The sequence below is a fragment of the Arachis duranensis genome, chromosome 6 (assembly GCF_000817695.3).
Source record: "Arachis duranensis cultivar V14167 chromosome 6, aradu.V14167.gnm2.J7QH, whole genome shotgun sequence".
Classification (NCBI taxonomy): domain Eukaryota; kingdom Viridiplantae; phylum Streptophyta; class Magnoliopsida; order Fabales; family Fabaceae; genus Arachis; species Arachis duranensis.
In genome coordinates, this window is record NC_029777.3 from 101,740,045 (window position 1) to 101,767,638 (window position 27,594).

The 27,594-nt window shown below is 31.6% G+C and overlaps 3 protein-coding genes across 3 annotated transcripts; 1 reads left to right on the top strand and 2 right to left on the bottom strand.

Moving 5' to 3' along the window:
* Positions 1–546: 546 nt before the first annotated feature.
* Positions 547–1,561, bottom strand: LOC107495121 (uncharacterized). Its single transcript, XM_016116214.3, has 2 exons — positions 1,150–1,561; positions 547–976 (listed from the first exon to the last, which is right to left on the bottom strand). The coding sequence occupies exons 1-2, from the start codon at positions 1,451–1,453 to the stop codon at positions 657–659; spliced, it is 624 nt and encodes a 207-aa protein (XP_015971700.2). The 5' UTR covers positions 1,454–1,561; the 3' UTR covers positions 547–656.
* Positions 1,562–20,584: 19,023 nt separating this feature from the next.
* Positions 20,585–22,994, top strand: LOC107495122 (glucan endo-1,3-beta-glucosidase). Its single transcript, XM_021125285.2, has 3 exons — positions 20,585–20,926; positions 21,215–22,544; positions 22,721–22,994. The coding sequence occupies exons 1-2, from the start codon at positions 20,845–20,847 to the stop codon at positions 22,282–22,284; spliced, it is 1,152 nt and encodes a 383-aa protein (XP_020980944.1). The 5' UTR covers positions 20,585–20,844; the 3' UTR covers positions 22,285–22,544; positions 22,721–22,994.
* A 1,290-nt stretch (positions 22,995–24,284) lies between these two features.
* On the bottom strand, positions 24,285–27,217 carry LOC107495123 (acyl-CoA-binding domain-containing protein 1). Its single transcript, XM_021125286.2, has 4 exons — positions 26,517–27,217; positions 26,055–26,163; positions 25,824–25,933; positions 24,285–24,955 (listed from the first exon to the last, which is right to left on the bottom strand). The coding sequence occupies exons 1-4, from the start codon at positions 27,002–27,004 to the stop codon at positions 24,799–24,801; spliced, it is 864 nt and encodes a 287-aa protein (XP_020980945.1). The 5' UTR covers positions 27,005–27,217; the 3' UTR covers positions 24,285–24,798.
* Positions 27,218–27,594: the final 377 nt, after the last annotated feature.

Below are 27,594 nucleotides of genomic sequence, written 5' to 3' on the forward strand. Positions count from 1 at the left end.
CCATTTTAATTAGTCATTTTCTAACTTGCCACAGATGCATATGATCCATTTTCCTCTTATCTCCTGAGCAATTCCTTTACTTCGTTGAAATAAAACAAGGACAGCTAAACTGCTAAAATGCAAATACTTCGATCAAAACCAGGGGTAGAAGTACAGAAGTTGACTAACTAAGCAGAAAGAGATTATACAATAGATATAATATTCATGTGTATTTCTAATCAGCCGCAAAGACAAAACAAGTTTTCTCCACAAGAAGATAGGCAAAAAGCTTATCTTCCACTGAAGTCAACAGAAGTTAGCAGTATCAAACTCTCAACCTAGAAACTCCATACTTGACCCTAAAACAACCTAGGTTTTTTCCCATTGGATGGGGTCAGAAAAATAGAACAAACAATCTGGTTATCTCGTGTCTTGAATCTAATTCAACCGATTCAATCTGGTTTTTTTCCCATTGTTTATCAGCTATGTAAAGCAATAACATGAAAATGGAATATTGGAATCAGAAAGTCATGAAAAACTTCCCATACTCCAGAGTTCCATTTCTTATACTAAATTTAAATGCACCAAACAAGCCAATTTGCACATAAATCATTTCCAGCCATGTATTTAACCATACAATTGCAAAAATGAAGGCCACATAAACTGCAATTTCACGGCTAAATCATCAATGCAAACCGCAATATACAACCACTAAGATAGTTATGTTTAGTATCAGAACAAAAAGGTGCCACAGATAATTTTCTTACCCTTACTAATTGCTGTACTCCAGCCATGGTGGCAGCACCCGCAGCAGCACCGGGGTAAAGCCCTCTTTCAGAGCCATTTATCGATGTCAAGAACACAATAGAGCCCCCTGTCTTGGAGGCCCGCATCCGTTGACCAACAGCCTTCAACAGAAACCAAGCAGCCATGAAATTCACCTTTGCTATTCTCTTAAACTCGCTCTCAGATAATTCTAGAGGATCTTGCATCTTCCCTGTTCTCAAATCATTACAATCCAATTTCAGTTTATCCACTAATGTAACAACTCATCATACACCTTACACTAAACATCAAATCAAATCAAACGAAACCATGTTTCCGAACGCAATTCGCTACTTTCTGCGATTAAATTACATTATTGAAAAGAGAATTGAAGAGTTTGCGTACCTTCATAAGTGTAAGAGTTTACAAAAGCGTCCAAGGTTCCCAAAATATGGCATGCCTTATCAACAGCATCATGAAAAAGCGATTCCCTATCATCCTCCAAGTCCAATCCAACCACATCAACCTTGGAATGAGAATCCCCTAAGGAAAGGGAAGCGTTGATTTGGTTAGCGAGGGTTCGAAGGATGGGCTCGTTCCCCAGCAAGAGCAACCTGCATCCTTGTTTGGCTAAGTGAAAAGCAATGCCGCTCGAAACGACGTCGCCGTTGGAAGTGAGAAGGACTCGCTTGTTTGAAGAGTTTGCCATTCTTTTCTTAATTTCAGCTCTAAGGGCTCATGGAACTTGAGGCGAGGGTACGTCAAGTGCTCATTTTTATATTTCGGAAACAGAATCTGCGCCTGCTGTCCCCATCAACCCCTTTCCCTGGTTTTAAAATCATTGCGGAAGTTGACGAACCTAATATCGATTTATTAACCCAATCATATATGTTTTTTAAACCAACTTCCATCCAATCCAACGCTGGAATCTGTAATAAAATAAATTCATTATTTTCTTGACGTTGACATAAGTAATAATAAAAAATCGGTAAACTATTTTTTTTCCAGAAGTTTGCGGAAATCTCTAAAATGAATTTAATTGTGATATATATTTTTTTAAGTTAGGAGTGAGACTCAAATTCGCGATTTATAAATGAGTATGGAGAGATTATATCATTTAAAATGTAATTTTTTGACTAATTGTGATATATTTTACACGTGTATTCAATTAGACGATATATCAAGAAAAATAATTATATTTTACATTGATAGTAAGATTGACTATTTAAAAGAACGATTGTGATCAAACAAGTGTATTGTTACGGATCTGACCTACGGATTTCATATCCGAAATAGCCGCCGAACCCAGTTATCCGGGGTCCGACTCGATTTGTCCTTCTAGAAGATCCGGAACTGACCTACTAGAGCTTCTAACTAACAATCAAATTCAAATACATCATTTATCTTAACTAAATAAGATAAGATAACATAATTACCGTCACCTATATAAAGGGCAGGGCCAGGTACGTCATTCACTTCACATATCCTATACCTCTTAGATCCATTCTAATTTGGGCGTCGGAGTGTCTTTGCAGCTACCACCTCCCATTGCTCTAGTCAGATAATCCGGCATCTGACTCGACCCGCAAGTTTTCGATCCATCTCTCAACCCGTACCAGAAACATCTTGTACATTTATAAGATATTTTTGCCAATGAATTATAGCTCAAATAACATAATCTTCCCATATTCATTTAAGAGATCACAGATTTCGAGTTTTCTTATTTTTTATAAAAGAAAGTATATAAAATTTTTTTGGTAATGAACTATAATTTAAATGGCATAATCTTTTTATTTTTACTTAAAAATCTCAAGTTTGAAGTTCACTTTTAATTTAAAAAATAATGGATATAAAATATTTTACATGATCAAAATTTATTTTATTATGATTAATTAAAAACATTTATATTTAGTATAGATTATGTTTGGGATTAGTTGCGAATATTTATTTGTATTGAATGAAATTAGATTTAAGTGATAAAGTTAGGCATAATGACTAATTTGTTGTTTGAAGTTGACGTCTTGTTTAAATGGAATTAAATCAATTGTTATACGTTTGGGCAAAGGATATATTGATTTTCTGTTTTTAAATAATGGCCTTTATTTTTAATTTATTGGTTTGAAATTTTTTTAATTTTTAAACGAAATAAATAAGTAATTATTAAGAGAAAATTTTAATTCTTTTTAAAATGTAAATACTTTTTTTTATTTACTTAGAAAGATCGTTACATTTGTATTTATTGCTATAATTTTTTATATTTGCTCATTTCATGCATATTCTTATTTCTTTCTACATGTGTGTTTTATTTTATGTTATTTTATTTATAATACATTTTTTTATTATACATTTGCTTGTCTTTTTTTTGTCTGCTTTTAATTTATTTATCTTTTAGAGATCTCGATCGAGTATTACTTTCAGGTGAATTAGACACACCATGATTCTCTCTATTGTATCATGGCCTTGATGAGACAGCAAATAAAAGAGCTATCTAATTTTTGGGACATCGTTTATACCAAATAAGCATGCGGCCCCAAATGTTACCAACTTCTGAGGTATAAAGGTAAGGTCGAAACTCATTCGAAGTTGTTACCTAAAGTTGGTAAGTAAAATTATTAAATAATTTGATATAATTATTAACAAATTGATTAAAACTAAAAAAAATAGATAAATTTATTGAATGGATTCATTTTTAGTAGTTAATTGATTAAAGATAATAAAATATAAAATATTATTTTATTATATTTAATTTAATTTCTCACTCAACTAAAACCGGGTAGGGTCCAGTCAAAACGTTTCTGCTTTGTGAATACCTACCTTTCCAGGAAGCTAAAAATACCCCATTCATGGACTGCCATTGATCGTGATCTTTGTTTGTTATTTTTCTTGATATTTTAATTAGGTAGTTTCTTCCACTCAAACACACAAGATTTGTAGGCAGGTAGTTGTCACCCACTTTTGGTCACACGAATATCAGGAACCACGTTGCAATATTCATAGCCAAAATTTTTCAAAGATAAAGAAAAATTATCTATAAAAAGAGAGTACTTGAGACTTATATTTTTGGATATTCAGTTAGTTTTGGTGTAATGTTTTATTATTGGATGTTGTGGTGTTTTACAAAGTACCTGGAGCTAACAATCCATAGGAGGCAAATTGCTTTAGTTAAATTTTTTTAAAATATACAAAAACACAATACAAAAGGGCGAATTGCGTTTTTAAAAATTAAAAAAGATAATATAAGGAGATGTATTGACAATAAAGGGAGATATATTGTCAGAATGCAGTGGACGAATTGACATTACACAAGGGCATATTGTAATTTTCAATTTAAAAAATATACCTCGAATATTAAAAAAGGAAGAATGAATTTGTTAAATGTGAGAATGATAGTGTTTTATTTCGTTGAAAGAGTAAGAATAAAAATGGAGAGAGGTGTTAGTTTGAGAATATATTATAATGGTCAAATTTTTTTTCAAATGTCTGAAGGTGTGAGTTTTGTATGTGAAAATTCATATGATGTTGTTATTCTTGTTGAAATAACATATAAGAAATTTCATAGTATATTTTGTCAATGTGTTGATAATCAAATATTAAAGAGAGTCATAAATATTCTTTATAGACAACCTATGTTAATATTTTGGTGATTTTATTTAATTTCAAATAATGTATGTGGTTGACGATGCAAGTATGCAAGGGATGTTTTTAATCTACTAGCAAACATGGACACAAGTGTCAGTTATCGAATTATATGTTGAGTTCGAAGAATTAGTTGAGGTTGATTTATCCGAGTGAGACTAACATCGATTAGACGATTTATAACACTAAAAGCAAAGAGGAATTTGATGGCACTTATCATATTGTTCGTACAACTGAAGATGTAGACGAAGATGATATCATAGTTGAGCCTTACGTTGCAGATGTGGCAAACGCATTTGGAAACCAATATCCATTCAGAAAGCTTTCTTTTATGCACGCTTTGGATCTAGGCACTATGAATGAACCAAAATTTCCTGAGTTTGTCAATGTAGGTAAGTAGTCATCTTTTTTTATTGTTATTTTTTTTGTGTCTTCATATTTTTTGTGTATTTTATTATTATTATTATTATTATTATTATTATTATTATTATTATTATTAGTAATAGTCAGAATTATTTCTTGTTATTATTGGTATAGACCACGTTGTTCTTACAGATGGTGAATTTGTCATCGGTATGAAATTTAGTTTTAGAGAAACTGTAATTGTAGCAATTAAAGATTATACCATTCATAGGGGTACGAATTATTGAATGTGTGAATCTGAGCGAACTACATTTTATGCTAAGTGTATATAATATGAATCAAGTTGTGATTGGCTTATCAGAGTTAGTCTTATCAAGAGAAAGTTTTGTTGGGTTATAAAGCAGTACAATAGTAGTCACACATGCACCAAACGACAATTTCTCAAGATCATGCCAAGCTAAATTCAGACATATTACAGAGATGATAAAAGCATTGGTTGAAGTTGATCCATCTTTAAAAGGTAAAATCTGTGATTGCTAAAGTGCAATCAAAATTTAATTATACAATAAGTTACCACAAAGCATGATTGGCTAAGTAAAATAAAATTGCAAAAACTTTTTGTGGTTGGAAAGCTTCTTATGAAGTTTTGCCGTCGTGGTTTGAAGCAATGGTACAAAAAGATCTATCAGCAGTAGTCGAAATCAAAACTGCACCAGCATACCAAGGGAATGAGGTGGTCCAAGATATTAGGATACTAACACGGATGTTTTGCATTTAGGAGCTGCAAACCAATCGTTCAAATAGATGACACACATCTGTATGGCAAATACAAAGGAGCTCTCTTAGTTGCAGTTTCTCAGAGTGACAATGACAATATTGTGCCTCTTGCATATGTCATTGTTGAGGGTGAGAATTCTGATGCATGACACTTCTTTCTTACTCATTTGTGCACACATGTGGTGGCTCGAGATGGTATTGGACTTATCTTTGATGACAAGACTCTATTACCTCAGCAATAGCATGTAGCTAGTAATGAATTATGGGAGCTTCCGAAAGTTATCTGCATATTTTGTGTTAGACACATAGCATCTAATTTCTTGAAAAATTTCAAGACACCGTATTTATAGAAGTTGATTGTAAATATGGGTAGTAAATTATAGTGAAATACTGACATTGGGGTTATGTGGTGATACTTATTATTTTTATTTTCTTGTTTTTTTATAGGTTATTGTAGGACTGTGCGTGAATTTAATGTATAGTATGTAAAATTACGTGAGCATGCCGAGACTTACACTCAGTGGCTTGATCGGATCCTTCGACAACAGTATACTTTCGCGTTTGATAATGGATTTCACTAGGGTTATATGACCATAAACCTAGTAGAGTACATCAATGGAGTATTGAAGGGGACGCGAAATCTTCCTATCTCATCACTTGTCAAGACAACTTTTTACAGACTAAATGAGTTGTTCACTAGGAAAAGGGATGAGGCTGAGGCTCGAAAGAATGCACGACATATATTCTCTGAATATACGATCAACTGACTTCAATTAAATCAGCAGGCAGCGGGGAACATCCAAGTTAACTTGTTTGACAGGCAGAATGAGGTCTTTAAGATGCGCGATATGCCCAGCGATATGAAGTATACAGTGAATATCTGTCGACGGCATTGTGATTGTGATGAGTTTCAAACAGATTGAATTCTTTATTGTCATATCTTTGCGTGTTATGCGAACTAACGACTTGATTGGCAACAATATGTTCATGAGATATACAGAATGGATGAGATTAAAAGTGTATAAAAAAAGATTTAAACTACTAACATGATCTGCGTATCAATGAACCATCTTTTGTTTTTATTCTTTCTGAAATAAAAGAATTGTTACATTATATAAACTATATTTAGCATATATCCAATATTTAACCAACATTAAATAAATAAATAAAAATATATTTAAATAATATTACATATAATATTATTTAAATATTAAAAATATATGTTTAAAATTAAAATACATTTAAAGACATTTACATTTAAATACTAAAATTTAAATACTTTGTCAGACAAAATTTATTTTATATGAGTATAACTTTAGTTTCAATTTTTTGTAGCCAATTTTGTAAGTATTCGAATCATTTATAGTCAAAAATGACTATTTACTCAACATATTATATCAAATATGTTTAATTTATTTTTAAATATATAAAATATATATTTAAATAATATATAAAAAATATATTTAAATGAAATAAATTTAATATGTTTCGTCAACATACATTATATAAAATATATCATATTTCAATTTAAACAAAAAATATGTACGTATGTTCAAATTTGAAGATATAATTATATATATTTAAATCTTTGGGCAAATCACTTAGATAAACCAATGTCAATTTCATATTACGCAAATTACTTAAAAAAAACGTTACGTGTATTTTTTTAGAGAATATTTTTATGTAAATCGAAGCAGTCAAATTCGATTTAGCATAATTCTATGTAAATCGAAACAGTGAAATTCAATTTAGTAGCTATTCATGTAAATCGAGTTAGCCTCATTCAATTTATGCATGCATGGTTATGTTCCAAGTAAAGCGAATTAGCCCCATTCGATTTATGCACGGTATGTTTTCAAGTAAATCGAAGTAGCTCAATTCGACTTACCTCCATCGAAATCACCATGAATAAATCGACACAAGACATGTCGATTTACTATAGTTTTAGCATCATACATAAATGGATGCTAGGTATTTCAGTTTAGGGTAATTTGACACACCCAACAACTCCTCAAACTAAGTCCATGTCGGACGGCCTCCCTCGATGTACTGCTCGAAGTCCATCAGACATCTGCTGACGTTAGGGCTGGCAATGGGTAGGGTAGGGTAGGGTTTGGACTCTATCCTAACCCTACCCGCGGGTTGAAAATTTCATTAAAACTCTACCCTACCCTACTCGCGGGTTGAGAATCTCTCAACCCTAACCCTACCCGCACCCTAAAATTCTAAACCCTACCCTACCCTACCCTACCCTACCCTACCCTACCCGCAGAAATATCAAATTTTTTCAAAGTAAATATAAAATTCAATTATTTCGAATTTTATACGTATTAATAACATAAAAAATAAAAAACTAATGCTCTAAATTACTTAATTAACTAATTAGTTTTGTGGTTGTTCACTTATTATAAGTCGTTACATAAGAGAGGTTGTGGGTTCAACTCTCACTTCCTTCACTATATAGAGAGATTTTTATAAAATATGTGTTATATATGAGGTGCGGGTAGGGTAGGGTAGGGTACACCCTAAACCCGTACCCTACCCTACCCGCAAGCATACCCGGACCGTACCCTATCCTACCCGCTGCGGGTAGGGTAGCCTACCCTACCCGAACGGGTTGGACCGGGTTGGGTACCCGCGGGTAGGGTATGAATTGCCAGCCCTAGCTGACGTATTGTTCGTCGATCGCGAATCCGAAATGGTAGGCTACAGCCTATAGCGTAATTGTGCACTCACCAAATGGCATATGAAATGTATGAGTCTCTGGACGCCATCTCTCCACAAATGCACTGACTAACGACTCATCCAACTTAAACCAGTGGTAGTTAAGCCTTACGAGATAGGCCAAGCCAGCCATCTGGACGTACGACATGATCCTCTTGTGTAACGGCATACCATGTTGCCTCCTCATGTTCAAGATACAGCGGTGGGGCTGCATGACATCGGAAAAATTCTCTTAGAATCATAAAACTTTACAAAACAATATTCAATTAAAACGGCTAATATTAATCGAAAAATACTTCAACTAAATTTACATTAAAATTTAACAAAACATAGTTTACCTACTTTTTACGGCATAAAGCTAAAATCTTTAGTGTATTTCAACAATTATCATGCCTCGTTAGTCTAATAATTTATAATTCAATTTTTAAAATAAATTAAATTATTCTATACTCTAAACCAATCTTCTGCTGCCTACATAATCCAAAGCTTGAAATCGAAATTACCTTAAAGATTCTTATCTATTTATGAATACTCTAACTACTATTTGAGGTTTACAGAGCTTATTAATTATAAATTTCAAGTTTTTACTATCACTAACAATCTTCTAATACACTATCACTCCTAAATCAATATTCCAGCTACTACTTTAAGTTTAGACATTCTAATAATTCTAATAATTAAGTTCTAAGTGACTCAATATCAATAACAACAATTTATTTCTTAAATTTAAAAAAATTTAAAAATTTACTAACCTCGTCATGCACGCTACCAGCAATATATATGCGCGACTCCATCCAACCAATAGATTTGATTTGGGTCGTCCTCCATTTGTACGGTATCAAACATGTAGAATAGCGTCACTTTCTTTGGATTTTTGGATATGGTGAGGTATGGAGGTGAAATGTAATTTGAATGAACTAAATTCGAACTCTATATATAGCAGGAATAAGAGTAAATCGAATTAGGTGTTATAGATTTACCTTTGAGCCACCTTCCATGTAAATCGAACTGCCCTGATTCGATTTACCTTCAGTTCAAAAACCATGTGCTAATTTGAACATCCTTGATTCGATTTGTTGAGTCAAGAAATTAAATAAATTAATTAGTGATGACAAATATTATTTTTGGACAAAATAAATAATTAGTGTTGATTAATTTTAATTGTATATTACTAATAATTTATAAAATGTTGCAGGCCAAAATTTGAATTATAGCCCAAAATGGAATGAAAAATAAAACAAGGCTGATGGGTTAATGACATAAACAAAGCACAAAAAGAAACAAATATGAGAAATCAAAACGGGCCAAGAGAAGTGATCTAACCCAAGCCCGAGTTGATATTCAGCAAGCAAATTCCCTCTCAATTACTTTCACCGACTCAACGTTCCTTTTTTCTCTGACCATGTCAAATCACAAAACTCAAAAAAGTAAGAAAGAGAAAGAGAAAGTTTCTTCCCTAACGTGATTATCAAAGAAGCAAGAAAGAGAAAGTCCAAGCTTGAAACTCAGAAGTCTAATCAACCATTTCAAACCAAATCAAGCTTAGGTTAAAGGTAACCCATTTCCTTTTACATGCAACACACTTTCTTCTCTTCATCTTCAACTCTCTACCACTCCGTTTTGAGCTATATGGAAAAGAAGATTTCTGTTTTTCTCTGCTGTAACATGTCTTGGGGACCAAGTTGGTTTTCAAGGGTAGTTCAGATTCAGTTTACCATTGGAAGACTTTGGTGGTTGCTATTTTATGGCTTTCGGTCAAGATGGAGAAGTTAGAAGCAAAGTTTCTACTCTGAGGTTTAATGAGAAAAAGTAAGACAGTGAGTTGGTGAAGCTCAAGGCTCTAGGAGTTGACCTAGGAAGAAAAACCTAGCAACATGTAAGGAGATAAAAGAAGACTTTCTGCTCATTCAAAACCAAGGAGAGAAAACCAGAGTTTGAGAGTTGTGTTCTGCAAAGAAGTTCCTCTACTTGGATAATGCTTTCTTTCAAAGAAGCATTCGGCCAATACTGAAGAACTGTATCTGAGATTTGCAAATCTGGTTTTTCACATAGCAAAGAGGCTGCTGATGAAGTCAATCTCATTCATGTTTTATAGATTGTGATGTACTTTTCTATTTTTATCTTTCTGTAATTTCTTGTGAGAAAAGGCATAAGTGAGAAAGCTCAAGTAAAAGCCATGAGTGGAAAAAGGCTGAGTGATACACTTGAGAGAAAAGTCTAGAGTTATTTTCTGATTTCTTTAGGTATGTCTATGTCTTGTATCTTGTACCTGTAAGGTATTCCATTCTTAGTTGGGTTAGCACTAAGAGTGAAGAATTAGGTATTAGCATAGCCAATGTCAAGTTAGGTTAGAACTTGAGTGTGAAAGGATTGGGTCAATCTTGTAAAATTGGTGTATGTAATACTTTTAACTATAGTGAAAATTTCTCCATTGTTGTGGAGGAGACTGGACGTAGGTTGCATAACACAAGGCAGCCGAACCAGGATACATGTTGATGTTAGCTTTTCTCTTCTCTGTTGTGTTCTGTTTTCTGATATTCATGAGACAAAAATAAATTGTCTCATAAATTTTCGTTGCTAAGAACAAACAAAAGCAGAATTGAAAGTTTGTTTAAAAGGGTTATAACAGCAACTTAAAAAGAAGGCATAAATTCAACCCCCCTTCTTTAAGCCTACCACAACCTTTACGATTTTTCAACAATCCAAAAATCATATGCTAATTTGAACTGGCTTGTTTCGAATTACTATAATGTGAGCTCAATACCATGTGTTCTCCTAATAAATCGAATACACCTCATTCGATTTATATAGATATATTCTTTAGGGATATGCACGTAAGGTAATTTATTTGGGTGATACACGTAATTTTTTCATGCGAATGATTTATATCGTGATTTGTCCTAGATTTTTAGTATATGTTCGTACTTATTTAAACATATATTTAAGTATTTAAGTTTATTTACAATGATATATAATATATTTAGTACAAATTTTTTTCACAAACTAAAAATATATTTTAGTATTATTTTAATCTGATTAAAATTGTATAACTAACTAACACTAGCTTCAACACTTTTATTATTAATAATTAATTAATTAAGATAAATTTATTTTTAAAAACTAATTTAGTTTATTTTTTTATTTACAGTAATTAAAATAATTTAACTAACTAAAAATATTATTGCTAAAAAATATACTTATTTGGTGATGTTGATAGAGATATAATTAAAAATAATGAGTTTGAAGATAAGGTACAGATCTGAAAAAGTGGTTGTTTTGAGTTGCAAGAAGGTGGTTAAAAGAATTGTGATACATGTAAATAATACAAGAAAGACGTATTCTCAGTATATTACGTATACGGTAGAATGCAGATTTATTAGGATGACGTCCTCAATATTCTGTTAAATTTTATTTTCTTTCATTTTAAAGTAAAACACACTCTTCTCTCCAATTATAAAATAAAAAATTCAGTAATTGATGGATCATAAAAAGTCAACAATAATAAAGAAATGGGAATTCTCAACACCCAAAGCATAACTAACCTTGTACAATTTTATTTTTATGAAATGGTCAAAACTAAAGAAACAAAATAGGCTTAATTATTATATTAAAGTTCTAACTACTTCATACTCATCTATAAAAAACAGTAGACACAGAGAAACCTTCCATTTTATAAATCTGCCATCTCTAACATTAACATTGATGATTCCAGTGTCATATATAGGGGTGGAGCCTCTCATAGATAAAGGAAGTGTCTCCTAAACTTCAATTTTTTTTACAAACTATGTGTAAATTTTGGTTTAATCTTTTTTTTTTTAATTTTAATTTTAGTCTTTTTATATTAAAAAAGTTAAATTTTGATCCCTTCTCAAATTTTATTCTAACTCTGTCCTGGTCATATACTTAATGAATTTTGAAAGATAATAGGTTTTAATTAAGAATTATCTAATACAAGTGAATTTGTTATGTTGGATTGGTTGTTAATTTTTAGAAAATTGAGATTTTGATTCTTAGTTATTAAATGGTAATTTTAAACTCGAAAAAGAAAATCAAGAGAGTGTAATTGTAGAGAGAGTTGCATTTATGCATATGCATATCATATGTTTGATAAATCATAAGTTAAGGATATGCTTTTCAACCCTTTTGTGCCAGTATTTCCAATTCTATAATTACTCTTCTTTAAACATAATTTTCTATTCAATCTTATTTGAATTACTCTAATTTATTAGCTCTTAAATAAAATCTTTTAAAACTGCTAATCAACTATAATATATTCCATTCTTTGAGATACAATTCAAATTATCCTTTAACTACATTAATTTTGGTGTAATTTTGTAGAGAACTAACAAGTAGTAATAGCTAGTTACCAAATTAGAATTTATAAACCAAATTACACCAAAATTAATATAGTTAGAGTGCATAACTTGAGTCATTTCTCAAAAAATGTATATTATTCCATAAAAAAAGTGTATATCATAATTGATTATGGGTTTGTGGTTTTTTTTTTTTTTGAGAAGTAATAAATCAAAGCAATTTTAAGCAAAAATTGAATAGAAATTAAGTTATAACAAGAGTAATTGAAGAAATGAAAATACTAGCACAAGTGTTCTTTAAGATTATTGGAAAGCATATCCTTAATTAACTTGTTATTTCGTCAAACACATGGTATGGATAAATGCAACTCTTCTATAACTATACTCTCTTGATTTTTGTTAAGTTTAGAATTAGCAATTAATAACTAGGAATCAAAATCTTGATTCCTAAAAACTAATAATCAATCCAACACAACAAACTCAATTGCTTTAGGTAATTCTTAATCAAGGATTAATATCCTTCAAAATTCATTAAGAATATGGCAATCAATCAGCCAACATATATTCAGTAGTAGATTAATTCATCATGCATAAATATCTATGATCACGAATAAGAACACATAATTAATTTTAAATTAAATCAATTTTTTATTTTATATAATTAGTTCAAAATATAATAATTTATATCCAATTAATTCATTTAAAATTAAATTAAATTAAATTCAAAAATATTTTATTCCAAACATATATCTTTAAAGTAGCAAATATAAAGTGAGACAAACTTAAAACAATCTATATCAATTAACAAATACTTCAAATAGACGGGGGAATGATAGTGGCCACTATATGTAAAAATTATTAGCAGTTTACAATAATTATTTCATTGATATAATAATTCAATTGCAGTAGAGTAAAAAAGAAATCTCCTATAAAAACAGTTTCTCCAAATATTTGAGAATACTAATTTAAAAGATTAATTATTTTTCTGCTATAATATCATAAATATGTTTTAGAAAATGTGACGCTATAGTAATAAACAATTACGGAAGGACACACATGACTTGCATTTTCCAATTTCAAAGATTGAGAAAAAATAATTGTTAACTTTAAAAGTGTTAGTGTTGCAACAAAGAAAGCAAAGAAGAGTGAGGAGTTTATAAGATGAGAGATTCATTTACTTGACGCCTTAAGGTTTTGAGTTGGATGTGGTGTCTTCTCATCTTATATTCTCTCACTTGATTTTTTCCCGAAGTCTTTTCGATTGTCGAGAACTCTCCACGTTTGACCCAACAAAAAGAAGTAACCAACTTTGAGCAAGTCACGTGGCAAGTAATTCTCATTGAACCAACTTCAAAACATGATGGTAAGTCATGAACCCCAAAAAAAAAATAAAAAACCCGGGTGGTAAGTACTCATGTGTACTCTACAACGTGCCTAACATTGAGCAATAACGAAGCACATGCTCTGTATCAACTTCCCTTGCATTTTGAAAAAAGAAAAAGTATTTAAAAAAAAAGATAAATATTGTATTGGGCGTTGACTTCTTTTAGTAAGACATAATGCATTAACGAACCATAATTATTATTAGGTGTCAGATATTAGTGCTGTGGATAGGAGTGTTTATGGTTCAGTTTTTTCGTAAACTGAATTGAAACTGCACTAAATTATTTAAAATGGTTTAAAAATTGAATTAAACTGCTTTGTCATATAAAAAACTGATTTTAAACTAGTTTACAATACAGTGGACCAGTTTAAACCAATTTATAAAAATAAAACCACTTTTAATTAAAAAAATCAGTTTAAACTGATTTATGGACTAAAACTAATTTTAACATATATAAAATTAGTTTTTACATTTTTTCTCTCTCCCTCTCCTTTTTCTCCCTCGCTCTCCCTCTCCTTTTTTTCTCTCTCTCTCCCCCTCTTTCTCTCCCTCTCTCTCCTCCTCCTCTCTCAATCTCCCTTTTTTCCCTCTCTCTCCTTCCCTTCTTCCTCTTTCTCTCTTCTTCTCTCCCCCTCTCCCCCTCCTTTCTCTATTTCCCTTCTTTCTCTCTTTTCCTTCTTTCTCTTTCTCTCTTTCTCTCTCTCTCTCTCTCTCCATTTTTCTCATTTTCTCTCTCCCCTATCCATCTTCCTCTCTCTTTCTCTCCTTTTCTCTCCCCTCCTCTCTCTCTTTCTCTCCCTCTCTCATTCTCTCTCTCTTTCGCTCCCTCTCTCAACATATATAAAATTAGATTTTCTATCACTTTCTCTCCTTCTCTCTCTCTTTGTGCTCTTTTTTTCCATCTCTTCTCTCTCTTTCTCTCTCTCTTCTTCTTCTTCTCTCTCTTTCTTTTTTCTATCTCTCCTCTTTCTATTTTTTTCTCTCCTCTCTCTCTCTTTAATTTTCTCTCTTGTTTTGGAGAAAAGAAGGAGAGAGAGAGAATAGGGATATAGAGTGAGAAAATACTGAGGGAGAGAAAGAGAAAATAGAGAAAGGAAAGAGAGAAAGAGAAGAATGAAAGAGATGAAAGAGAAGAAAGAGAGAGAAAATGAGAGAGAAAGAAGGAAAGGTGAGAGAAAAATATGAGAGAGAAAGAAAAAAGAGAAAAATAAGAAAGAGAAAAAAAGGAAGAGAGAATGGAGGGGGAGAGAGAGGAGGGAGAGGAGAGAAACAAAAGGGAAGAGAGGAAAAAGAGGAAGAGAGAGAGAGAGAGAGAGAAGGGGTTTTATTTTAAAAATATATTTTAAAATATTTTTATATTAAAATTAGACCCTTCAATTTCACCTTTTACAAAATTAAAAGATTCATAATATTGAAAATAATAGACCCACCGATTCAATGTCGAGTTTAAAAAAACTACAAAACATATCTTTTGATTTTGATTTTTGTTCAACTGTCCTCATATTTTGAAAAAAAAGAATATACTTAAAAAATCAGATTATAGCCATATACACTTTTTTTCCATGTTGAAGTATCAAACATGTATGTAAAGTATAAAAATTAATTTGTGAGAAATATATTATCTTATAATTTTTTTATTTCTTTTTAATAAATAAAAAATAGGGATAAGTATTGATTTGGTCCCTAATGTTTAGGGTCGTAATTAAATTCATCCTTATCATTATTTTGGATTTAAAATCATCCCCAACGTTGTATTTGGTATTAAAATCGTCCTTTTGGATGATTTAACCCTTAGGTATATCACAAAATAGAGAGAGAAACAAGGTTCTTCTTCGTTCTTCACTTCTTCTCACTCACATTCAGAGAAGAGAGAAGCAGAAACTCAGAGCAGAGACTCAGAGAGAGAGAGAGAGAGAGAGGAGAGAAGAAAGAAAGGAAAAAGAGAGAGAGAGAAGGGGAGAAAGAGGAGAGAGAGAGAGGAAGGGGAGAGAGAGTGAAGTGAGAGAAAGAGAAAAAGAGTATGTAAAAACTAATTTTGGAGTTTAAATAAAACTAGTTTTAATTTGGTTTAAAACTAATTTGAACCATAAAAACTAGTTTGTAATAAACTGGTTTTGATAAAAAAATATGATTTCAGTTTGGTTTTTTATTAAAAAAAATTGATTTATTTAAAACAGTTTCAAATCAGTTTAAATTCAATTCAGTGAAACCAGTTTTTTTGCACATCCCTAGCTGTGGAGGTGGATAATGATGATAATGGATGTAATAAAGAGAAAAAAAATAAAGAAAAAGAGAAGAAAGAAGAAGAAGAAGAAGAGGGGATTTTTAGTCCTTGCAACTATTTGGGGTTGACATTTGACAATGTTACCTAACAAATTAGTGGATAACCCTTTGTCATCCTTGTAGCATTGGTCGATCTATCCATTTTTTTTTTAATGGACGAGTCTGATTGAGGTTTAAGAATAATTAAGATACATTATATCTCACGAAAACAAAAAATCAAGAGCCGAATAGGGTATTTACCTAAAAAAAATTGATTGAGCAATGGTATTATAATATTGATAGACTGATATTGGTTTTTTATTTTTTACTCAAATAAAAAAAATTATTACTTCTTGTACCAAAAATCCAAACTTGAAAGTTGATATCAATATTAAATCGATTATGGTCTAATTCTTAAATTAGGTTTAAGATTATAGCTAGTTTAAGAACATTTTTTTGAGATATATTTTATAAAAGACGTAATCTATATTATATACACACATCTTATAAGATAATTTATTTTATTACTTGAAAGTACATTTTTTTAATTACATCTATGGGAGTTATATCCTAGATTATTATTCTCAAGTATCACAAGTGTTAGTTTGTTTAACATTAAAAGTTTTTTAAAATTATCTTTCATATTGCCAAAAAAATTACTAATGTATTTGGTTCATAATATATTTTCCTATACATGAATAATACATAAATTCTAAAACTATCTTCAATCTCAAGCTCAGTTATCCACCTTTATAGCATCTTTCTTTATCCATCTTCAATTCTAGCTCTATCATCGACCACTTAGACCACTTTCTCACTTTCCATCTTGAAAAGAACCATTTTTCCAACTATATTCCTAGCATCAATTTCTCAAAAAACCTACTATACTATAAGGGGATGGAGGCTTCCAATCAGTCGCAATTCATGAGTGGTATCTACAGAAGACCAACAATAAAATTAACGAAATGTTCAAGAGGTATAAGATTAAGAGAAGAAAAAATAGCCTATCTTAGAGATGGATATATCACCTAACATTTATATGGTAACCTTCATAGATTTGAAAGAGATTTAATTTGTACCAAATTCTAGCCGAATTTGATATCTAGTTTATATATCTCGTGACTCATTCGGACTCTGTTTGGTTCATGTATGTATTTAAGGGGCAAAAATAATATACATTATTATTAAAAGATATATTAATTTAAATAAAAAAATAAAAATGCACATTAATTATTCGAATACAAACAAATTTCAAAAATTACATATAATAAAATAAGACGAAACATATTTTTTAAAATATTTATTATTATTATTTTTAAAAATAAAAAATATATATTCTAAATTAGTAAATTGATCAATTCACTTTAAAAATTTATATGTAACATAATTACATATAATAAAATAAAACGAAAGATAAACAAATAAATAATAAAGATCATTAAATTGAGAATAAAATAAAATATATAAATTTATGAAAAAAATAAAAAATTAGATTAATACCTAAATTATAATTGTTTGAATTAAAATTTGAAATTAAAAATATCAAAAAAAAAATAATAAAATTGAAAGATACATAGAGTTATAGAGAGTTATATAAAAAATATAAAATATTTAAAATTTACCTTTTGATGAAAAGAAGATGACTACTAAAAGAGGAATAAAAAAAGAAGGTTATTAAAATATAAAACTAAGAAGAGGATTTAAAAGAATAAAGAAGTGGTGACAGTTGAGATTTGAGAATAGGAAAAAACTAAATTTAATTAGGTTAACTAATAGTCAAAATGATAAAAAGATAAAGTGGATTTAAAACTTTAAATAATTAAACTTAATTTATTTATAATAGAATCATTTAAAATTTAAAATAGAGACATATTATATATATGTTTTTTTAAGAAAAAAATTAAAATGGAAGTGGGCCAAGTGCCCCTATTATAGTAATTTAGATCCGTGCTTGTATTGAGACATAAATAATAGAAACATAAATATAAAATATTTATATTATTTATGTATGGTATTTAAATATAATAAATATGACATTAAAATAATCCAAAAAAATAACGTAAATCCGTATTCATTATTTAAAATTTGTGTTTTACTATTTTATTGAGACATAAAATACATATATTTTATATTTATATATAAATATTTTTATGTCTTACAAATTAAACAATAAATACATCTTACTGCGTCTATGTCTTGTGGTGATACACATATCAAACAAACGGGGTGTTATGTCTCCAAAGGGGGTAAGTAGGTGCGTTTGGGTCGATAATATCTATATTTTATGTTCAATTGGAGATACTTAGACCGTAACATCTTATTAATTAATTAGTATATTCAGTAGTAAATAAATATGCCTAGTTAGATGTTGTGGTTGTTGAGCTTAACTGTCATTTACCTGCCATTCTATGAAAACCTAAAAAAGAAAGTAATAACTACAAGTCCTTTTCATTTACACTCATTAACTGACTATCAAAAGGTCAACTACTCCACCGTACAATCGGCTCAATTCTCAACCACCTCAAATAAGATAATAATAATAATAATAATACATCATACATTGTTCATCATTATTATTTAATGTCTCTACATATACTTAGAAGTTAGAACCAATGTAAGGGCAATTGTTTTTTCATTTGGTTTGTTGAAGTGAGAGAGAGAGAGTCCCAGTTTTGAACATTTCTTGCTCAAATGAGTATTCCAACCATATAGTTGCAGTTCGCATGTATGCACGTTGAGATGCTCATTTGAGTAAGCAATGTTAAAAAAGTGGGGATAAGGTTAAGGCTTGGGCCAAACAATTTTAGTTTATACACAAAAAATTCATCTTTAAACACTATTTATTGCCTCTTTTTAAATGCTCGCGTTATACTATTTGTTACTTAAATACATTTTAATTTTTTATTTATTTTATTTTATATTAATAATTCAGAATTTAAGATTTAAAATTCATAAAATTTCATATTTTTTTATTTTCTTTTTTATTTTCAATAAATGTTGTACTTTTTATTTTTTACTTAGCACATTAATATTTACTTTAATTTATATAGAGGGACAAAATAGATATTTTAAATTTATTATTGGAAATATTTTCATGGAAAGAAATTTTATAATTTCACCTTTCACATAGAAATGAAAAATGCTTTGTAGATCGATGAGAATGTGCAATCATAGGAATGAAACACTAGAGTACTACATATATTCCTTCTTCTAAATATCCGGTAAGTTCCTAAACCTTTTTCCACTGATGACTAAATAATAATTTTGGATCATACATTCAAAATTTAATGTATTCAGAGATATACATTGTATTAAGTTATATTAATTTTTTTAACTACATCGATTTATCTAAATTAAAGTAGATTTAGACATAGTAGAAGATTCATCATAATAAAGAACCAAAAATTCGATCTAATCTGATGTTATATATAGAATAATTTCTTGAATGATAATACAAATTTAAAACTTTATCTTTTGCTTGGAGAAAAGAGAAGAGAAGGAAGGAAAGTGGTTCAGTTTCTTATGAAGAGATTATTAATTAAGCAGAATAAAATGATTATCTCTTTATTATTATTTATTTGATAGAAGCATTGCTTGTTAAGAGTGTCATTCTACAACGTGACAATACCTTGTCCATCCAGCAATGTAAGTAAAGATTATTCCCCTCTCTATCCAACTAAAGCAAACGTCTTCTTTAAGCACTTTGGTTACTCATCTCTACTTAATTATTATTATAATAAAAACTCAGATGAAGCATATGACTTTATGTTATATATATTTCAGATCCCAATAGTAACTGTCGTTTCATGACACAGTTAAATTTTCCAGCAATATGGCACATTTTGTATATACTTTTTATACTCAATAATGGCAAACGAATATATAGAAAGAGAGAGAGAGATTAATTAAGCAATTTATAAAAAATTAAAAATAAAATGATAAATAAATTCTGAAAATTTACACTATTTTAGATATATTAATTCTTAAAAAACTTACCAATAAATTTTTTTATGATATCATATGTGAATATATTATCTTCACATTAGCCGTTATAATTAAGATAGAAGGTCTTAATTTAAATTAATTTGTCTATATTTGTTATCTTAGATGATTTTATTATTATTTTTTTTAACAACTAATCTGTTGGAAATGTAAATCCTTACCGGTTCTGAGATTTATTTGTCATTTCACTCAAAAATCAATTACCAAATTAATTATTGGTATAAAATACATGTTAAAATATAAATCTACATTTAAAAATAGGTTAAACAATAATTAATTTGATCGATAACTGAATTTTAGCGTGCAGTTAGTATTTTTGTTTATAAATTGTTTATCTAAAGAGTCTTCACAATGAGACGGAAGAATCAAATTGCTGGCATCAATTCTAGTGGGTGGAACATTATTATTTTACAATTCAAAAAGGGGAAGATTCAAAGGAGAAAAGGGAAGATGCAATAGTAACTTACGCAATCCCAATTCTGAAGAGAAAAAGTTGTCATGTATCACAGAAACCATGGCAGGAATTGAACTCGCCTTATCAGAAAGCAAAGCATCAAGGTTACTTCTTCATAAACAACTTCACTCATTTCACCAATCTAACCCCCTTTTTTTATCAACATCCAAACAGTGTATGTAGCTATGGAGAAGAAAACGCCTCTTATATCCTTGGATTCAATATTACACGCAACTTTGCTACTCCTTGCATTAGTTTTCATCCAAGGTATGCTTACTACTATGCAAATTCTCCATTCTACCACACCATTTGCACCACATCCTAGAGACTATACTTATATCCAAAAATTGTGACATTGTATTTGATATTCGAATGCGTGGTTAAACGAGTTTTCTTTTTTAGAAATATGTTAGGTAAAGGTGAGAAAATATGGAAATAAAAGATAAAGACAAGATATAAAACTCTGTTTTTATTTGTCTCTAATGTTTTGATTATTTTTACATATCCCAAAAGATAGATAAATTTAAGCTAAATAAATTTATGTATAAATTACAGAGGTGCAAGGAATTGGTGTTAATTATGGCACAATAGCAGATAACCTTCCTCCACCAGCTGAAGTAGCAAAATTCCTTTCAAAATCCACCATCATTAACCGGGTGAGACTCTTCGATGCCAACCCCGAACTCCTACGCGCTTTTAAGGACACAAGAATCGAGGTCACAATAACCGTCCCTAACAACCAAATCCCACGTGTAACTAACTTAACCGTTGCACGTGAATGGGTCCAAACCAACGTCCAACCGTTCATCCCTTCAACTAAATTAGTTAGAATCCTTGTTGGCAACGAAGTGTTATCCACTGCCAACAAACTTCTAATTAGCAACTTAGTCCCTGCAATGCAAACACTCCACGTGGCACTTGTTGAGCTCTCAATAGATAGCCACATAAAAGTTACCACACCACACTCTCTGGGCATTTTGGTAAATTCAACTACACCTTCCGGTGCGAGATTTAGGCAAGGCTATGATACTCATGTGATTAAACCAATGCTTAGTTTTCTTAGAGATTCGAATTCACCATTCATGGTTAACCCTTACCCATTCTTTGGATTTTCCGTTGATACCCTTGATTATGCACTTTTCTTACCCAATTCTGGCATGGTTGATGACGTCACTCAGCTACGTTACACCAACATGTTGGATGCACAACTTGATTCTGTTTATTCTGCCATGAAGGTTTTGGGATTCGAAGATGTTGAGATTGTGATCGGTGAAACGGGCTGGCCCACTAAGGGAGACCCGGCCCAAATTGGTGTGGATCCAATGAGTGCTTCGGAGTACAATGGGAATCTCATACGTCATGTCACTTCCGGGGTTGGAACTCCACTCATGCCTAACCGGACTTTTGAGACTTATATTTTTGCTTTGTTTGATGAGAACTTGAAACCCGGCCCAACATGCGAAAGGAATTTTGGGCTTTTCTGGCCCAATATGACTCCTGTCTATGACATTCAGATAATGAGGAACACTGCCATTGGGGTTGCTCATTATCGTCATAAATCACGTTTAATAATCATGGTTATTTTAAGCTTCATTGGTTCCTGGCGGGGTTTAATATTTTTGTAGGTTCAATATCTTGCAAACTGGAGTATTTAAAGAAGGTTCAATTTGTGATCACTTGAATTTTATCATTGGAATGAGGGAGATAAAAGAATGCAACTCAGAAACCAATGGTAAAAGCTACAATCTATGGGACCGTTTGACTTTTGGAATGCTCCATTATAAATAGACCTGCTCCTGATACTATTGGATCTGTATTTTGCTGGAAGAAGAAATATCTGTTCCCTCTCGGAACAGTATCGTCGCATATAAGCCAAAGAAAAAAGGTAAATGGGAACTTTAATTTTGACATGCTCAATCGAATACTTAAGTATTCTATTCGTATACTCAAGTATTCTACTCAAATTGGATTGTAGATATTTTTAGTGGAAATCATACGTCAAAACTACATTTTAGCCATATTTTTATTACTTGTAAAAGACATATACTCTTTCTTTTGTAGGAACAATAAGAGCATTATCTACAGACTACAGCTTTGATATGGAAGCCATAGCAGAATTGATATTTTGGATGCCGAGGCACCAAAAAAACAGACAGTATGCCACACACCTTTGATGCAAGTATGCAACCATGTCTACAATGACAACATCGCTTTGGGTGGTGTTCACAGCTGTTGGTGGTGGTAAAATGTTCGTGAAGCCTCTTAAGCCGCATTTGGTAACTAGAACAGAAATGAAAAACACTAATGCTAGGTTAACAACTTTTGTTGTACAAGCTTGAGAAGCTCACGTATTTGTGTTTATACATATATTTGAGTTACTAATATATATAAATACGAAAACTTCTCAAACCAATAGTTTTAAAATAAAAGAAATACTATTTAGTGAATAAAAAACATGCAAAATAGGAATAAAATTTATATCCTTCTCTATAAATGTACTTCATAGTTCATATGTGAGTATAATAATATTATACCATTATGGAAGAAAATGAGGAATTCAAAATATATTTGCAAAATTTCCTATATACTAAATTAAATATAATTACTCCATTTAAGAGGATCATAAATGAGAATAGATCTATAAAAAATTAATAAAATCCTCAAACATATCTCTCCTATAAAGTGGTAAAAGAATAAAAGTTGAGTTATACATATTTCCCTGAACCATACTCTATAAATCTCTTCATTTCCTCCTCCACTTCAAATCTCATAAACCTCTCCCTTCTCACTACCTATTTCCTGAAGCATGCTCTCTTTGGAGCTGAGCAAAGGAAACTAGAAATCTCAGAATATACTTGATTTAAACCATTTTCCTAGTAGGTGCATATCCGGGGAGTACAGTGAAAATGGTAGCTATCCCAACGACTAAGGAGTGAAAATTTGAGTTATATAGTATGTGCATTGTGTATGGATAGATTTTCCCAAGGTTGTGTTTTGCCAAGATATACAGCAAAAAGCAGTTCTGAAACAGGCTGGGAATCAATTTGCTTCCGTCATGCGCTGCATACAAGGCCAGTTAAACTCACATATGTCACGTGAGGAACTGCCATCGTTGTCTTTCAAGTCTGTGTTTGCATTATGCTTCACTAAATACTCAGCTATTGCTTCCCGCTCACAGACAACGGCGTAGTGCAGTGGTGTTTGTCCATCATTATCCTTATAAAAGTATAACACACACGACAATATAAGCAAATTTTCAAATTCAGCAATTGGGAAATAAGTAAAAATGCATAGAACGGTCTTCTACTGCACATGCTAAACTTTGAGAGTTAGAATTAGGCAACTATTGCAATAAGGAATAACACTTAATTTAACACTCAAGCTAACTTCCATCCTGTTTCCATTACAGAAACACAGTGGCAATACCTCAAACTCTAAAGCATATAGATTAGCTCAAATATGTTAAGTACTTAAATTGGAATGTTTTGAATTGCAATATATGAAATACCTTGGCATTAATATCAGGGAAATCATAATAGCAAACTAAATGATTTGATATAGTGTTGTAGCACAGAAAAATGATCCAAAAGATCCTTTATGACTATAGGAAACTGATGGTTAAATCACTGCGGCAATAAAACAGCATAAACAATATTAATGGTAATACCAAAGAGGAATCATTTCAGGAGATCAATGGCGATCTAGAAGAGCAATTTATCTACTAATATCAGATATAATGTGATGATGACCAATGTTGCAGCACACAACTACCATTTTCAAAAAAAGAAATATTGAAAACCTGTTTCATAAAATAATTTGTTGAGAGAATGTACTATGAAGGACAAAAAAATACAATTTTACTATAGCTACTTCAATTATTACGAATCAAAACTCCCCATTTTCAAAAGATAACTGGGAATCATCCATGTTACTCAAATGTGCAAAATACAGTGTAAGACAAGGACAAATGAAAGACTAAAATGAAAAATTGAACATGTAGCAACAAAATGTTCATAACTGCCAAGTTATGCTTGCCAAGCAATGCTACCAAAAGTAATTAGCAATGGTACTTAATGCTTGCAGGCCATTATGATAACCTCATTCCACTTAACAACCATACAAGCATCATTTCACAATTTTCAGCACACTTGTGAGTTGTGAATGATAAGTAAAAGGGGAATGGAAATAGCTATGAATAACTCACCCTTGACATTCACTGAAACACCATTTTCAACACACTTGAGTAGATTAACCGCATCCCCTTCTCTGGCAAATCCATGAATGGCGTCCATTTTCCTGAAGAAAATAGGGAAAACAATATCTGTCAATTTTCTGTTCTTTATAGAAACTATACCTTTTGAATAAAGCTCCCCATTTTAAGTTTTAATGTTTTATAATTGCTCAAAAATTCACAGGATATATTGGTTATTGGTTCTTGATATATTAGAATACAACAAAATAGAAGCACAGAAAGATTCAACAACAATTAATTGTATAACTTAAATTAGCCCGTAAACTTCTTCACTGGAATAGAGAGGATCGCTGATGCTTTCAAACATAAATAAAAATGCTGAGTAGGAGACATACAAGAAAGGCAAATGGGCAAGTAGACAGATAAATACTAGTATTGTCAACAAGGATGGAAATTCTTCGTCCCAAATTATGTCCCCTTCTCTATAATCCCACTAATCACCTCATGCCACGTGGAAATAAGTAGTATACGAATTTGGAAAGTTTATAAAACTGTTAATGTTTTACACTGCTTATCTTCAACATTGCAAGAGATGAGTAGTGGATCCGAAACAGAACCTGACGTGGGACACTTTCAAGGTAAGCACATATAACTATGCCTGAGTCTCAATCCTATTTCAAAGTAGTTAAATAAGATAGAGATGTGGAATACAAGAGGAATAATATCAAAAAAAGATATATCAAGTGGAAAACTGTAATGTGAAACAAATCCCTAAAAGGTCCTGTAATGTCAACAGAAAAGTAGAAGAAATTAAACCCATTAATACTATCCTCCAATTACACGCACCATGGGAACATTCATATAATGATGTCTAACAACAATATGCATGGATGGATATAAAACTACTTACAAAGCATGACCACCTCTATATTTATTGAATTTTCATATAACTGAAAGTTCTAAGAATCTTACAAGTCACTACCAGAGTCCTCTTCAAACACGAAGCTGCTGAATACTGGTCCCATTGGTCCCTTAGACTCTGAGCCAGAGCCGCCACTGTCACCATCACTGCCTTTGTCCCTCTGTCATTGAAACAACAATTAGAGACTGATCACATTCATTTTAAATATACCATTCTCCATTTTGACAAAAGATACAGCAATTCATCTGATAAATAACACGATAAACATCTTATTAGATCACCGAAAGTGAAGCGCCATCAAGCCATGAGGGATATAGCTCTGTAACAATATCAATGTACTTCTGCATTGCATCTTCAGGAGTCATAGCACCCAATTTTTGCCATGCTTGCCTGTAAAAATGGTTGCCAAATAAAATAAAAGAAGAATATGACAAAACAAAAAAGAAAAGAACCATATTGAATCAGCTACAATCCCAAAAAGGCATATAATTAAGAGTTTAACTAACAAGTTCCCTAAACCTTTATATATTTCTTATACAATAAATACTTGGAAAACTCGGAATTCTGAATTTTCCAGCACAAATTTTCTACATCTAACACCATAAGTGAGCTACTATATATAAATAGAAACTTAAAAAAGCACACTTCCATTAATTTTTAGCATCCAATGAAAACATTAAGCCTAAAATGCTACTAACCAAAAATCAACGGCAATGGCAGGAAAGAAGAAAAAAGCACACTACCATTTCGCTCGAGCCGTCATTTTCAGCGCCGAGGGTTGCGGCACACTACAGGGACCTTCGGTGGCAATCTTGTAAAGCCCATAGAGCTGCAGCTGCACATCCGTCGACACCTTCTGAGATCGCTGATCCGCCGCCGCGGCCGCAACAAACGCGGTCGCAGCACTGAACGCCTCATCGAGTTCCGTGCTCTCCACGCCTTCCCAGTCGTCGTCGTCGTCACTGTCGCTGCCCACTCCACTGTGAGTCGGGCTCCCCTGCTCAGCCGATAAGGACTCGGTCTCGTTAGCATCGCCAGCATCGGACCATGCGAAAGCGGGCCCAAGCCTAAGCCCAGGCCCAGGAACGGCACCGGTTGTTGTGTGAGGTTCGGGAGGGGAGGCGCGAATGTCGTGCTTGGTGGCGAGGACGGAGGAGATGAGCTTGGCGATGAGGAAAGAGACAATGAGGCCGACGAAGATGGATTGGAGGAGGGGCTGCCACTCAGCCATGGCGGAAACCCTAGAAATGGAGGAAGGGTTACGGAAAATGAAGACTAGGGGTAGAGGATGGTCATTTTGGTTTTAGATTGAGAAAATCGAGGAAGATTGCGAAGGAAGGGATTTCCGATACTGAAGCACTTATAGCGGAGGAAGGGCAGGGAAAGCTGTTTCTGCTCTGCTGTTGGAGAAATATTTGCACCTCAGTAAAGTTTAGTTACTATCTGTTCTAAAAATATTGACTTACAAAAGGGATCCGTTCTAAAATAAATTTAATATTTATGGATTTGTGTGTTATTTTAAAAAATGTATATTTCTTTACACTGTTAATTATCTCCTTAACAATGACAACATATGACTAATAACAGCACGTTTGTACTGTCAACGAACAATGTACAATATCATCTTGATTATTATACAAAAGAAATCATTTGATCAGATTTTTTTTTTTTTTTTAAAGTTAGGGATGGTTGATAAGCTTACTAATAGGCTAGCATCTTGAAAAGGTCGCTTCCTTAATAAAGCTGGTTGGATTTGTCTTGCTAAATCAGTTTTATCTTCTATACCTATTTATAGGATGCAAGTAAGCCTTTTTTCATCAG

Bases quoted from the DNA above. Each gene is read 5' to 3' on its own strand.
- LOC107495121 (XM_016116214.3), bottom strand. From the start codon at position 1,453: ATGGCAAACTCTTCAAACAAGCGAGTCCTTCTCACTTCCAACGGCGAC. The intron at 977-1,149 runs GTACGCAAACTC...ATTTGAGAACAG, and splicing joins AAACTCTTACACTTATGAAG to GGAAGATGCAAGATCCTCTA.
- LOC107495123 (XM_021125286.2), bottom strand. From the start codon at position 27,004: ATGGCTGAGTGGCAGCCCCTCCTCCAATCCATCTTCGTCGGCCTCATT. The intron at 26,164-26,516 runs GTAGTGTGCTTT...CCATTTTTACAG, and splicing joins ATGACGGCTCGAGCGAAATG to GCAAGCATGGCAAAAATTGG. The intron at 25,934-26,054 runs GTGATCTAATAA...TTTCAATGACAG, and splicing joins TTGATGGCGCTTCACTTTCG to AGGGACAAAGGCAGTGATGG.
- LOC107495122 (XM_021125285.2), top strand. From the start codon at position 20,845: ATGGAGAAGAAAACGCCTCTTATATCCTTGGATTCAATATTACACGCA. The intron at 20,927-21,214 runs GTATGCTTACTA...TATAAATTACAG, and splicing joins TGCATTAGTTTTCATCCAAG to AGGTGCAAGGAATTGGTGTT.